Source organism: Arvicanthis niloticus, chromosome 9 (assembly GCF_011762505.2).
Source record: "Arvicanthis niloticus isolate mArvNil1 chromosome 9, mArvNil1.pat.X, whole genome shotgun sequence".
NCBI classification, from domain to species: Eukaryota; Metazoa; Chordata; class Mammalia; order Rodentia; family Muridae; genus Arvicanthis; species Arvicanthis niloticus.
Window position 1 is genome coordinate 47352149 of NC_047666.1, and position 15842 is coordinate 47367990.

Below are 15842 nucleotides of genomic sequence, written 5' to 3' on the forward strand. Positions count from 1 at the left end.
ATATCCTGTTGCGAGCTGCCATGTGGGTTCTGGGAATTGAACCCAGGTCTTTTGCAAGTCTTTCTAGCATCTCCCCCACTTAAAAAAAAAATCTTATTTATTTATTTAATTTTTATATGAGCATAGGTGTTTTGCCTGAGTATGTGACTCTGTAATACTTGCACGCACTGCCCACTGAGGCCAGAAGAGTGTGTTAGAGTCTCTGGGACTGGAGTTAAAGATCTTTGTGAGCTGCCATGTGGTATCGGGAAGTGAAACCCACATTCTTTGTAAGAGAAGTGCTTTATCTATCAACCCACTTAAATAATTTTATGTATGTGTATGGGTGTTCTGCCTGCATGTATATCGGTTCACCATGTGTGTGCCCGATACCCCTTGAGGCCAGAAGAGATGTCAGATTTCCCGGAACTGGAATTATAGATGGTTATGAGCCAACATAAAGGTGCAAGAGATTGAACCCAGATCCTCTGGAAACAGAGCAGGAAACAGCAGCAGTCAGTGCTCGTAACTGCTGAGCCATCTCTCCAGCCCTATTTGTTTATTTTTGGTGACACTGGAAATTGAATTCAAGGCCTACTGGTGTACCATGAGCAGCTTGATCCTATCTCAGTCTTCCAGAGTGCTGGAATTCTGTATCAGTCACAGGTAGGGTCGGTCTTCTTACCCGCTCTCCTCTCCCCTGTGCCCCCTTTCCATCCCTCCATGCCGGGCCTATGTACCCTATTTCCTCATTGAGATTTGTTGTTATCTAATTGTTGGGCAGTCCCTGAACACAAGAGTGTTGACTCGTAGTCCATAGGTTGTGTGTGAGAAATATCCAAGTGTGTGTTCATTTAAAAAGTTTTCTGTGTTGCCTCCCCACTGACCACCATCAAAGATGGACTGTCTTTGGGGACCTCACTCAACAAGATCATGTGCTAGTTGTCTTTTTTTTTTGTGATTAACTTAGTTTACTTAGCTCATCTGGCATGTGTCAGGATCTCCTTCCCTTTTCAAGGCTGTTTAATATTCTGTTGTATGTATGCATCACAATTAGTTTACCTGTCTTCTCATGCACATGTGGGATCTGTCTACCTCTTAGTATTTTAAATGATGCTGCTGTGAGCATGAGCCCAGAAAAATCTCTTAGAATCCTTGTTTTTTTTTTTTTTTTTTTTTTTTTTGAGTTCCGTTGTGTTTGTATCCAGAAGCGTAGTTGCTGGGTTATATGGAATATTAATCCACTTTTGGCAACACTATTAAAAGAGCTGGGGCTGCAGAAGATTTTGGGTGAAGAAAGCTAGTAACTTGAGACAATGACAGGAGTAGGGAATGCGTTGTTAGCAGGAAAAATAGGGTGTTGGAAGATGGGAGGTTGATGTCTACAACTGTTTTGACTGTGCCACCAAAACCAGGTGAGCACAATGCAGTTCATTAATCCCCATAAATGCCCAGTTCTGGAACGTGGGTTGTGAGTTCTTAGCTAAGTCCAGAGCATCTTGTGCTTGTAAATCAGAGAAAACAATTATTCAAAGGCTTGTGTGTGGGTTGTGCATCTGGTTTCCATCACTGCTGTTTTTTGCTTTGTATTGACAATTGCCTCTTATTTTTTTTTTCATTAAATTTATTTATTTATTCCCTTTACAACCCAATATCAGCTCTTCCTCTCCTCCCAGTATCCCCTTACATAAGTCCTCCTCCCAACCCCCTTCTCCTTCTCTTTTGAGTTGCTGGGGGACTAGGCACATCTTCTCTCACTGAGGCCAGACAAGGCTGTCCATTTAGGGGCCTAGGATGTGCAGGGGCAGGCAGGCAGGCAACAGGCTCAGGGACAATCCCTGCTCCAGTTGGGGGAGGGGGACCTGCATGAAGATAAAGCTGCTCATATGCTACATATGTGTGGGGTGGGGGGCTTATTTATAGCCTGTGCCCACTCTTTGGGAGTGCCAAAGGGTCCAGGTTAGTGAACTCTGTTGGTTTTCCTGTGGAGTCCCTGTCCTCTTCTGGTCCCTCAATCTTTCTTCCAACTCTCTGTAAGACTACCAGAGCTCCATCTAATGTTTGGGTGTGAGACTTTGCATCTTGTCCCATTGACTGCTGGGTGGAGCCTCTCAGAGAACAGTTATGCTAGGTTCTTGTCTGCAAGCATAATGGAATATTATTAATAGGGTCAGGGATGGTTCTTGCCCATGGGATGGGTCTCAATTTCGGGCAGTCATTGGTTGCCATTCCCTCAGTCTCTGCTCTTTGTCCCTGCACGTCTCCCACTGCTAGGAGTCCCAGCTAGAGTCACTTCCCTTAGACCCTTTGGGCCTTCTCCCCATCCTGTCTCTAGAGATTGCCCCTACCCGCCAGCCAATCTTTCTTCTTTCTCCCCTGGTCTCCCTACCTATCACCCCCTCCTCTGCTCCCCTCCCCATCTCCTCTTCCACTAATTTTCCTCCTTCCATTGATCTCCAGTATTTATTTTGTTTCCCCTTCTGAGAAAGATTCAAACATCCTCCCTTGTCTCTCTTCCCCCCCCCCCCCCCCCCCCCCCCGTTATTCAGCTTCTTTGGGTCTGTTGATTATAGCATGGTTATCCTGCTATGGCTAATTATCCTTTGTGACTAATACCTACTTATAAGTGAGTACATACCATCTATATCCTTTTGGGTCTGGGTTACCTCACTTAGAATGCTGTTTTCTAGTTCCATCCATTTGTCTGCAAATTTCATGATGGCCTTGTTTTTAATAGCTAAGAAGTATTCATTGTATAGATATACCACATTTTCTGTACCCATTTTTCAGTTGAGAGATATCTAGGATGTTTCTGGTTTTTTACTATTATAAATAAAGCTGCTGTGAACATAGTTGAGCAAGTGTCCTTGTGGGATTCTGGGGCATCCTTTGGGTATATACCCAGGAATGGTATAGCTGGGTCTTGAGGTAGAACTGTTCCCAATCTTCTGAAAACCCATCAAGTTGATTTCTAGAGTGATTGTACAAGTTTGCACTTCCATCAGCAGTAAAGGAATGTTTCCCTTGCTCTGCAACCTCACCAGCATGTGCTCTGTCTTTTGAGGTTTTGATCTTAGCCATTCTGATAGGTGTAAGGTTTAATCTCAGAGTTGTTTTAATTTGCATTTCCCTGATGACCAAGGACTTTGAACATTCCTTTAGGTGCTTCATGGCTATTCCAGATTCCTCTGCTGAGAATTCTCTGTTTAGCTCTGTACCTTATTTTTAAATTAGGTTTTTTGGATTGTTGGTGTGTAGCTTCTTGAGTTCTTTATATGTTTTAGTCATTAGCCCTCTGTCAGATGTTGGGTTAGTGAAGATCTTTTCTCAATCTGTAGGCTGTTGTTTTTTCCTAATAACAGCATCCTTTGACTTACAGAAGCTTTTCAGTTTCATGCGGTACCATTGACAATTGCCTCTTAATTGTGTGACTGTCTGTGGGGCCAGGAAGTAAGTGGGTAGTACATAAGGAGTGGGTCAGTGCTTTCTGTTGTCTTACTTTCTTGCTGGGGACCAAATCCAGTCCTTTACAAAAGTGGGCCAATGCTCGTTATTAAGTAACATCTAGTTCTTGGTCCTTCCCACTTCACTAAAATCTTACTGAAGTGTCAATTTACTTACCATAAAACTCAACCAATTTCAGCTGTACAAGTCAGTGATTTCAGCAAATGGTCTTCGTTGCATAGCTGTGGATACATGTCTCTAAACATTTTTTCCCCCAGTAAGATACTTTATGCCGTCTTCATTCCTAGTCTCATTTCAGGTATCCAGTTTTCTGTCTCTTTTTTGGATGTTTTGTAAAGATGAAATCATAATATGTATGGTCTTTTGTGTTTTGCTTTGGTTTTCTTTTTAGACAAGATTTTACTATGTAGCCTAGGTAGTCTTGAACTTAGGATCTTCCTGCTTCGGTTACCTGAGTGCTGGGATTACAGGCTGCTTGTACCGCTTTCAGTGCAATTCAAGTAGTCCTACAGTTTGTCATTAAGATAAGGCTATGGGGAGAAAACAGTATGCTCCTAAATGGAAAAAAAGGATAGATAAATAAAAATGAAACCCTCAACAAGCCACCTTTAATTCAGTCTATAGCTTTGACTTTATAGAAAAAAAGATGTCAGTTTAACCCACAGGTCCAGGTGATCATAGGCTTATACCTCCTTTTCCTTGGCTCGTGTAAGAACCGCCTAGCAGTTACTAATCTGCAAAGTTTATTCGGAATGTGGGAGATGAGTCAAGACAATTTGAAACCATTCTGAATTTTTAATCTTTGATACATTGTAATATTATAACACAAACCTACTGTTTATTCAGAAATACACAGAAATGGTGGAAAAAATGAGGACCCCCGCTGTATAGTTTTCTCTGTATGGTGTTTAGCATGCTCTTTCTAATTAATTAGGAAAGGCTAGATTTAAAAGCAGTGTGACATAATGGTCATTGGTTGTCCATTTGGAAATAGAAACTTTCCGAAAATACATAATCAATTCCAAAGAGAAGAGTATTATTTTAAGTATTACATTTCTTTATGTGTTGAGTGTTTGCATGCATGTGTATGCATACCATGGCATGCATGTGTGTGTGATCAGATGACACAAAACTCAGCTTTCTCCCCCACCATGTGGGCCCAGTGACTGAATTTAGTCACTAAGCTTGTTGGTCAGAGCCTATACCCACTGAGCTGTCTTGCTGGCCCTGGATGAGCATTCTTAATGTAAAATATTAATAAAACACTATTGTAAAATGTCTAATTTTAGTCTTAACACAGATACCAAAGTTAAGCCAAAAAGAGGACAAATTGATTCATAAAATGAAGTTCTAAATTAAAGTGCATTTTATTAGCACGATTAGAGATGAACTCAGATAAACTGCTCATCAGTATTTTTTTCTCAGAACTGTTTCAGCATTAAGTTTTAACATTTATTGCCAAAGCAATTTAGCCACCGAAGATAAAACTAAAGTTTTACTTATGACTTCACATTTCTTTGTGAAAATATGTGTAGAAGTGAGAATTTGTAAATTTTCATGTCATTCCATAAAAACTCTTCCTCTGCATTTTAAAAGATTTACTTTTATTTTATGTGTGTGGCTGTTTTGTCTGCAAGCATGTATGTCTGCCATGTGCATGGAGCGCTCACACACCAAAAGACGGCATCAAACACATGGAATGAAATGAAGTTACAGATGGTTGTGAGCTGCCATGTGGGTTTGGGGACTCAAACCTGGGCCCTCTGGAACAGCAGGCAGTGTTCTGAAGTGCTGAGCTATTTCTCCAGCTCCCCTTCTCACTTTTTATATTTATATATATGCCTATCTGGCTGGGAAATTACTGCTTAGAATAGACTGACCTTGAACTCACAGAGATACGTGTCTGTGACACAAAAGGTGTGTGTGTATGTATGTATGTATGTATGTGTGTGTATATATATGTATATATATTACTATGCCTGGCAAAAGTTTTCTCTTTTAAACTTAGGAACATCTATAAGAAATACCAGTACATTTCCAAGCTAGAAGATTATATAATGTTATGATTTTTTATTATTGATTAATCTGACTTGAAATGTTTTATTTTGTTCAGTCTGGTCAATTCAGTGAAGATATGATACCCACAGTGGGCTTCAACATGAGGAAAGTAACTAAAGGTAACGTCACAATAAAGGTACGTCGGCTTCTCGTACTTTGTGCATGTATGTGTATATGCATTCATGTTTATGTGTGTATATGTATGTATATATGCATGCATATGCATGTGCATTTGCATGTATGCATGTGTATATATATATGTATGGACACATGTATATATGTATGCATGCATGTTATGTATTGTACTTTTTATAATTGATTTAAATTGTAATCAGAAAAAGTTCTGTTTTTCTGGTTTTACCTGCTACTTCTAATTCCCAAGTAATGGATGGCATGTTCTGAAAGACACTATCAGTTATTGATGTTTTCTGATAGGGTAAAGTGTTTAAGAGTTGAAATGTAGAAGCCCATAAAAGTCACCTTACTCTATGGGTTAGTAGAAGTAACCTGCTACCTTGAGAGTTCCAGAAAATAACAGTTCCGTCTTCTGCCTGAGTAGTGTTTTATATTGAAAGTTGGTAATTACTTAAAATAATTTTAGCTCAGTATACTTGTGGTAGCAGATATTGTAATCCAGTTTTTTTCTTTCTCATTATTAAGCTTAAAGTTAAAACCAAAATTGGTATAAGAAGTGTAGGTCATTTTAGCATAGTTTCTCATAATTTCTGTTAGGGGACTTAACTTTTTCTTATAGCTCTTGTTTTCTTTCTGTAATTCCTATGAGTTTAGGCTTCTAGCCTGAACCAGTGACCATTTTGCCCAGTTCTTGTTGATAGATGTACTTGCTAAGTTCTCTGTGGCTTTGATGACACTCTTCATTTTGTCAGTGTTACTGCTTAAGTTGGAGTGCCCTAAGGAGGAATTTTATGTAGTTGTGTATAGCACAGTGCCTAATAGAACCACGACATTTTTATGGAAAATTCTAAGGGAAGGAATGTTGACTCTGTTACGTACAGAGCAATTCAGAAGACAAGCTTAAACTTTAGTAGATCTCAAGCTGCTGTGGTTTTTTTGACATCCAAGTCTGGATGTTGCATGGTTTGGTGGATGTTAGAAGTTGTTATCTCAAAGTTGTGTACATCCATGGTTGAAATGTGTTGGCAAAGAGCTATTAAGTATCACATTATCATATTTGACCAAGTCATTGCTCAAGCAGAATTTTAGATCTAGTATCCACATCTTTAGAATTCCAAGTTAAGAAGAAGATTTTACAGATTGAGTTTGCATCTTAAATTTTTAGGGCTGCTTTCATTCTGTAACATTTGAAATGTCTTTGTGATTGTTCTCCACTTCTTTGTCAATGACTACCTGAAGTATCTTTATTAAGAATTGCCTTGTTTTTATTAAAAGATCTGGGACATAGGAGGACAGCCCCGGTTCCGGAGCATGTGGGAGCGGTATTGCAGAGGAGTCAATGCAATTGTGTAAGTTGTTGCCTTTTTTATTGTTGTTTCATTTTGGTCTGTCAGTCTTCAAAGAAAAAATTGTTTTGTAATGTCTTTTCACTAGCAGTTTCAGTATTGTAAATCTTAAGAAAATCTAAAATCTGTAATTGTAGTTCATTGAGATTCACTTGTTTTTCTCTTTAAGTTACATGATAGACGCTGCAGATCGAGAAAAGATAGAAGCCTCTCGAAACGAGCTGCACAATCTTCTAGATAAGCCACAGTTACAAGGAATCCCAGTAAGTTTGGAGAAGCTGGTTTTTATATTTGTAGTTACGTATTTAACATTGAGATTGAGTCAATCTTGGTATCCCTAGAGACTGGTTTTAGGATCCCTAATTCCCACAAATATAGAGGTCTCAAGATCTTTTCTTCCTCCCATACCCTTTCTTTTCTCCTCTCCTCTTCTCTTCTCTTTTTTTCTTTTCCTTTTTTGATATTAAGCTGGATAATGTAGCCCAGGGGGCCTAGATTATGTAATCCTGTTGCTTTAGCCTCTCAAGTGTTAGAATAATAGGCATCTGTGACCATACCTGGCTTCTCAGGTCCTTTGTGGAAAATGGCATAGTATTTACATGCAAATAATTCCATGTTCATTGAATTACATTTAGGTTACTACTAATAAGTAATATAACAGAAGTGACCTGTAATAGCTGCTGACTGTGCTGTTAGGGAATGACAACAAAGGGAAGTCTGTACATTCTCAGTGAAGTTGCAGAGCTTCTCCCCACCCCCCAATATATTTTTGCTTAGTTTTACTTTTGCTTTTGAGGTAGATTTCATTGCAGCCCAGGGAGGCCTGCATCTTGCTGCATAGCCCAGTCAGGTCTCAGACTGGTCATCCTTTCCCAGTTCCTAAGCCTTGCTTCCTGTGTATTTTTGGTGTACAGTTGGTTGGACATGAATGTGGAGCCAGTGGGTCTAGATCATTATGTTTGCAATTAGTAAAATGTGTTCATTTTTACAGGTTAAAAGCGATGGCCCCAATATTGTGAAATTGAATATATCTTTCAGATATATTCTTATGGTATTTCCTCATTGAAGGAATTATTTGAAGTATTTTTGTGAAGAATTATCTCACCTGGTTGAGGTTGTTTATGTCTATAATCCCTGTGCTTGGGAGACTGGCAGGATTGCTGTGAGTTCCAGCCCAGCCTGGAAAAGTTCTGTGTTGATTTAAAGATCTCGTGTGTGGGAGAATAATCACTGTTCTGGAGTGTGTTCTTAAAAATTAGTGTCACCTTTGCTCATTGTCTGCTGGATCCTAGATATGTACTGTCTGCAGCTGCCTTAACCAGATAGCCATCAAACTTTGTAGTGAGAGCAGTGTTCAGTTCTGAGGAGATGGTGATAGACTGAACCTGCTGGGAACTCTGCATGCCAAGGGGAAAAGAGATTGAGTGGGCATGTAATGGTGCAGCTCCGGCAGTCAGTTGAAGACAGATGCAGAAGTGTTTAAGGATTGCAGAGATTTATACAGGTGGAGGTGAAGGATGAAGGTGCAAGTGAAGGATGGAGATCTGAAGGGTGAGTGGGAATGTGAAAGATGTGCTCCTTGGTGGAAAGAAGCCATTTCTAGAGCACAGAGCCTTGGGGATGGCTAGGTTGAGTGACATGCTGAGCTGCGTGTATCACCAGAGGGCCACCACACTGACAAGAGTGCATGGATTTATGCATATCACTGACACAGTTGTAGAATGAGCTGAAGTGGTGAAGAAGGGACTGTGATGATGTGAATGGTTTTAGGATATGACAAAATGTAGGGAACGAAGGATTTTAGAGATGAAGACAGCTCTGAACCCTGAGCATAGTTGCTGTCATGGGAAGTGCTCTCTGTGATAGTGACTCTTTGGTTTTTTTTTTTTTTCTTTTCCTATGATATTTCTGTCAGTTTTGAGCATTTCAGTGTGTGTGCGTGTGCATGTGCATGTGCATGTGTGCATGTGTGTGTAGAAAAAGTCTTACTTTGTATACCAGGCTGGCCTTACAATGAGATATCTGTCTGCTTCTGCCTCTAGAATGTTGGAATTAAAGATTAAAGTCAGGGGCTACTAGACCTGGTCCTCATACAATGTATTTTGTTCATATTTCCCATCCATTCCTCCCACTAACTCCTCCCAAGTCCACCCTCACTCAACTTTGTGTCTCCTTTAAAGAAAGATCTTTTTATGATGCACTGAGTCCAGTTTATGCTGCTGTATTCTCATGGATGGGGGACCATCCACTGGAGCTTGGTCAGTTTACCAGAGGCCACACCTTTAAAGAAAACTGACTCTCCTTCCTCTAGAGGCCATTAACTCTACTAGCATCTTAATTAGGGGTGGTAGCACTTGAGCTTCTTTCCCCCTTTTTGCTAGAATTACAATGAGCTTGGTATTCAGGGTGTCATTTAGCTCTAGGTTATATGTCCATGGTGTTGAAAGAAAAGCTAGCATCTCCATATTTGCATTTGATTGACAGATAAACCTTTAGCTGTGAAGACTATCTCTTTTTAAAGATAACATCTCTACATAGCTTTGACTATCTTGGAACTAAATATGTAGAGCTGCCTGGCTCAAAATCACAGCGATCCACCTATCTCTGCCTCACCGGGCAACAGTGAAGGTCATGACTTTCTTAGAAATTTCAGAATGTACATTAGAGCCTTAGAATTTCTTATTAAATGCTGTGGATTAACTCATAGGACATGCATATTTGTTGTGGCTTCTTTGGAGGTCAGATGATTCCACAACTTAGGGGAATCCTTTCACCCTTCTGTATGTGGATCGAACTCAGGTCTTCAGCCTTTTCCCACTAACCATCTCTCAGCTCCTAGAGTATCAGAGACTGAATATTTTAAATAAAAGTTGGCCACAGACTGAATTGAGGATGCCTTTACGGTAGGAGTTAAACAATACCAGGATAAATTCGTAAGTGAGATTGGCTGCTAGTCACTCAAATGTGCTTTTATTTATTTAATACTTCTCATGTGCACTGTAAGATTGAGGCATATGTTAACATGAAAGCCGTTCCCGTGCATTCAGATACCACAGTATATTTGTGTGACCTTTTTAATATATGAGACTTACCCATAATCTTTTCTTTTTAAAGGTACTAGTACTTGGAAACAAGAGAGATCTTCCAAATGCCTTGGATGAGAAACAGCTAATTGAAAAAATGTAAGTCCTAAGAAGAGTAATGTTTCGAAGCGTGTTTGTGTATTATAGACTGTCCTCTGAGAGTTTTGTAAACATAATAACGATTACTCAATAATAATCACACCATGATCTTAGTTTGATAAGCTGGGCAACCAGAAAAGTAATCTTTAAAATTTTGTTGGAAACTATTCTTTTGTATAGTAGTGAGAACAAGTGAACCAGAGTAAAGTGTGAAAAGTCTGACAGTGGCCATTGTGTTTCTTCTAGGAACCTGTCTGCTATTCAGGATAGAGAAATTTGCTGCTATTCAATTTCTTGCAAAGAAAAGGATAATATAGGTAAGAAATGGTGGTTTTGGAAGAAATGAGTGCTATGGGGACGAACTGTGCTTTTCTGTGTGCTATATGGGAATGGGGACATTGTTAGATGGTGGGATTTTTTTTTTTTACGTCTTTTAATTTAAATGTATGCTCATATTTTTAACTGATGCCTTAATTGTTACCCTAGGAGACATAGCAATGTATGGAGACATTTTCTTTTGGTTTTCATAACTGGAAGGGGTAGAGACACAGATGTTTCTAAACACATATCTCAGTCCCTATAGCAAAGAATTAGCACAGAATGTCAGTAGAAGGCGGGCTGCTTTTCACTGTAGGTTTTAGGGCTTTGTACTTTTCTTTAAACTCAACTACTTCTTTAAGGAGGAAAAATAATCTTTTATTATTGTCAAGAATCAAGAACAAAATGGTCAGCTAGGCATGCTGGTGGATACCTGTAGCTGTAGTCCTAGCTCTTGAGATGCTGAGGCAGGAAGATTGCTCTGAGTTTGAGGCCTACCTGGGCTACTTTTGTAGAGCTCCCAGTTCTGATCTATACTGGATATATGTGGTCTACAATTTCTGTAATGTGTGTTAACTGGGAATATATAAGACTGAATTTAGTTATCTTTCAAGCTTGGAGGATAGAGTGCTACATCTAGTGGATTCTTTCATAGCCTCAAGGTAGTGCATTTTAAAGAGCTCAGGACAGTGATTCAGTGGTGTGATTTAGCTGCCTTCTCAGCCTGTGGACTTTCCCTGGCTCTCTCTAGGCTCTGTATGTAGCTTCAACTGTATGTTGGTTTCTTGTTAGTTGCCTCTCTTCTTCAGATCTTTAGGATTAAAATGCCTCTGGTCAGATCCTCTAGAATTTGAGATGTGAGTCACGTGGGAAGCACATTGTGCTTGGGCATGGTGGCACATGTTTTTAATCCCAGCACTAGGGAGGCAGAGGCAGGTAGGGTTTCTGTGGATTTGAAGCTAGCCAGGGTAAGTAGACAATTACTCACATCCTTAATCAGGCCGGCAGACTCAAGCCCTCCCAGTCTGTACTTCCTCAGTTCCCTGTATACTGTGCTTGGGTTCCTGTCCTGTCCAGTTGAGCTGAGTCAGGCTGCATTGTAGCCTTCCAAGTTGTCCTACTGCACTTGCTGCCTTGCTAAAATAGGCTAACATAGCTTCCCTATTTCAAATTCTCCAATAATTTCCTGTTGACTTGAATAAAGTCCTAACTTGTTAGCCCCAGTCTATCTTAGTGGTTTTCAAATACATGTGCTTCCCCAGGAGATACTGCTTTTAAATTAATTTTTAGTGCAAAATAATGGGTTTCATTATGATAGTTGCATGCACAAAAATTATACCTTACATTCTTTCTTCCTTTTTGTCCCCTCCCTATTCCTTTTGGGTTCACTCTTCCCCAGGTGGTCCTCCTATCTCTATTTTTAGGCTGTGTGTGTGTGTGTGTGTGTGTGTGTGTGTGTGTGTGTGTGTGTGTCTCACAGTTTTATTCTTTATGACTGAATTAAACGCCCTAGACATTTTAAAATGTCTAGAGACATTTTGGTTGTCACAGTGGTACTGGGTGTGTTAATGGCACATAATGAGGGTTAAGGCCATGGATGCCCTAAAACACTCTGTGGGGTACAGGAAAGGTTCACCTCATTAAATGGGAATTATTCAGCCCTAAGTGCAACAATGACAAGGTTATGAAGCAGTGGTCTAGGTGTCACCGTGAGTAGCAACCTCACTTTCCTTGTGCTTAGCTACATCTTAGCAGTCCCTCCTCTACAGTGAGGAATGCCTTCTGAGACTTTGTTTTTGTTGTTTCTTTTGAAAGCCAGTCTCTAAAGTGATATCAAAGCTCGGGTGATTATTTTATCTTTTATTACAATTACAAGTTTCTTGGTCAGAGAGTTTCTTTCATATCTGCCTTCCTGGCAGTTTGTGATTAGTTCCTGATCTGACAGGCGGTAAGTATAAATGTACTGTTCATGTAAGTTCATGGTCCTTATCTGGTAGTTTCTCACTTTGCCTTCTTGAAGCTCAGGCAATGCAGTACAGATGCAGAAGAGACCTAGCACCATGAACATGTAATGTATCGTCTGTGTTTTTATTTCTTAATGCTGATTCCTTGACTCTCGCTTTCCCCATCTTTAGATATCACACTGCAGTGGCTTATTCAACACTCAAAATCCCGGAGAAGCTGAGACATCTTCTGAGTCTTCCAGTCCTTCTTGGCTATAATCCTAGAACTGCTGTTGTTCCTCTGAAGTACTTCCCAGAACATGGTCCTTCCTAAATCCAAGAAATTGCCTTTTTCAGAGTTTATTTCTCATGTGCACTGCTGAAGATGTGTTCCTATCCTTCATAACAAATCAGCTGGAGTTGTCATGATAAAAGTCAGCACACACTAAAAGGCTTCACACACATGTCTAATGTATTGAGGCCTCTTTCCTTTCTTTCTATTTTAAAAACACCCACATTTTTGACCATCCTAATTAGGAAAATTGCATATTACCATTCTGGTCTTTCTGGGCCAGATTTTTGTATTGGTTTTCAGTAAATGTCTACCTGTTTCATTACAGAGTCCAGTAGCTTCTACTGGTACTGACTTGATGCAGCATGGAATTCCTAGTGCCACACAGTATTTAGAAAACCTTTAAGCCTGACCCATGTGGGATACGGACACACTGTTCATCCCATCTCACACATGCATGTGGAATGTAGACTTACACTGTAGGAATAAGGGGTCTGTCAAGGGTTAACAGAGGCACCAGGTCAGAATAGTGCATTCCTTACACTGGAGATTTCCTACCTGGTGAATTTTAAAACATTCTACTTTCTGAAACTCCTTTGTCACCAGATAGCATTTGGGGAGATGGGGGGAGTTACAGCATGCTCTTTTGTATCTGTCCAGATCATTAGTTTTTTTTCCCCCTTTTAACACACTTTTTTAAACAGATGGGAATTGAAGAATTTTTTTTCCAAAAGCTTTCATGAATTTAGAGCATTCCGGCTAATGTAATAAAACCCTTTAAGAATGTCTGACTTCATATGAATACACGTCTGTTCTTTGTCTCCAGTCACCCACCCTGTGCTGCTGCATGACACCCTTAATTAACTCCTGACTTTTTATATCTAGTCATGAAGTTGACTTTCAGCACAAAGGATACTTATAAACAAATTCCTATTTTTTTCTTACCAATGTAAGGTTTGGCACTCTTTTCACTGGTGCCATTAGACTTCTTGATTGTGACAACTCTAGACCTGCCTGCTTTATCTAATGTAATCATGTGCAACGTCTACAGGTTGTTTAATGATCGGCCACATGGAGAACGGAGGAACCAATGCTGTTTATTGTTTGCTTCTATGATACAGAGCTGTACAAAAACTTAAAATGAACATATTTTGTAGCTTAGTGATCTCCACATACATAAAGGGACATATTAATACTGGTTGGCTTGTAAATTGTTACTCATGCAGATGTAGTAGATAAACCCCATGGTCCTACCTGCTTATGTGTTGCTCACACTGTGTGTGATTTGTCTCTTCTGTTAAGCAGCACCTGTGTCAACAGTACATATTCAGATGTGTTGAGCACTCCAAGTGTAGTCAGTAGTAAGTTCTTTTACTGAATACCGTTTTAATTTATAGACTGCCACAGCCTTAAGAACATTCTGTACAGATACCTGCACTGTGTTGCACAGACACTACTTGTTTTCTTCATTCACATTTTTAATGAGTAGACTCTGGGCTTTAAAGTTCTCTTCTTATTCATGGAGGCATGTTGCACTCTTCCTGAATGGGATAGGTGGTTTGAATAAAGGGATATTTTAACTTTGCTCCTGTAGCCCGACATGTCTAATGGTCACTGTGAACCATTTCAAAGAATGTGGCAACTTGCTTGTGCCTAAAAGGAGGGATTGGAACCAGAATGTTTAACTAAGCGGGGACTGCATAGGTTTTTGTTAATTGGCCTATAGAAACTTTCATTTGTTTATGTGTCTTTTCCATTGCTTTCCAGCATTTCAGAACATCTAAAAGCTACTACCAACATTTTCCTGTGCATAACCTCTGCATGTGAAAACCTAACAGTTACTGAACTTTGTAAATACGTAAATTTTTTATTTAGGTGTGGATGCATTTTTTGTCTGTTTACTGCTCCTCTCAGCTTTATTCAATAAACTTGCATTTTGAGGGTTGCATTGACAATTTTACCTTAAAATGTGTATCATGATGAAAGATGTAGGCCTTTGGACTGGAGTGAGAAAATCATCACTATAAAAAGGGCCCCACAGACCATGTGCTGGGAAGGTTGTCATCTCAGCTGTCAGAGGTGTCACTGGGATGAAGTAGAAATAAACTTCCACAGTATCTACAGTTGGTGCTATGATCCCCTCCCTGCTCTCTCTTGCTTGGAGAGGATTCTATTTCTTAGATGTTGTAGTGGCACTTGGAGGATTGAATCTAATCTTCACTAATGCTAGGCAGGCACTCTGATGCCACTTAGCCATACCTTCTCTCTTCAATCCCCAAATCTAGGACTTCAATGGTAGGGGCTAGTAAAGAATTTTATCATCCAGTTTGTTTTTAAAAATTGCCAGAAACTGATCTTAGGCTCTTGCATAGTCTAGGAAAGCCCTCTACAATTGAGCTACATCCTAGCTTTAAAAAAAAAAAAAAATCATAGCCATAGTTAAGACATTTCAAGACATGTCTACTTTAGAATGCGAATATTTTCATCCTCTGACATGTTGTTTGGGGGTTGAGGAGATGGCTTAATGGATAAAGCACTTGCCTCCTAAACTGAAGCTGGGATTCCCAGCAGTAGATGTTAGGCCTGCACTGTGGCTTGCCTGTAATCCCAGGACCGTAGAGCCTGGCAGGGCAGAGAGGGAGGCATCGATGAGGCCAGCTTAACTAGCTGAATGAGTGAGCTCTGGGTCCATCTGAGACACACTGCCTCAGTAGGTTAGGTAGAAAATGTGGAAGATACCCAATGTAAACCTCTGAACTCCAAATGTACGTATCTTCACACTCCCACACATGGGAGTATATATACATAAACAGGCGTGCACGCCATACACATGAAGAAATAAAATACTAATTTTCCAAAGCCTTATTTTTAGAGTAAGGTATTTGTCCCATTTTGCAAATATGTTATCATCTGGATTATAAGCTCTATTGAGTTTTAAAATAAGTTAGGGCTGTTGTCGTACATACTGTCATTCTGTATCACTGAGAATGTGATTTGGCATTTCTTTCATAAGAATTTACTATTTTGTGAAATCGATGGTAATAAGGGGTATGAGTCTGGATGGGTGGGGCTGGGGAATACAAAGTACATATTTAGCTTAGTTCAAAAACTGAAAGTTTATTAT

The 15842-nt window shown here is 39.8% G+C and overlaps 1 protein-coding gene across 1 annotated transcript in view; it reads left to right on the plus strand.

Annotated features, from left to right (window-relative positions):
* The window catches only part of Arl8b (ARF like GTPase 8B), a 38332-nt gene extending 23659 nt beyond the window's left edge, over positions 1-14673 (plus strand). The window contains exons 2-7 of the mRNA XM_034511603.2: positions 5558-5638; positions 6913-6986; positions 7153-7246; positions 10098-10165; positions 10412-10482; positions 12619-14673. Of these exons, the coding sequence (XP_034367494.1) occupies positions 5558-5638; positions 6913-6986; positions 7153-7246; positions 10098-10165; positions 10412-10482; positions 12619-12668 (438 nt within the window). The 3' untranslated portion in view covers positions 12669-14673. The remainder of the gene's footprint in view (positions 1-5557; positions 5639-6912; positions 6987-7152; positions 7247-10097; positions 10166-10411; positions 10483-12618) is intronic.
* Positions 14674-15842: the final 1169 nt, after the last annotated feature.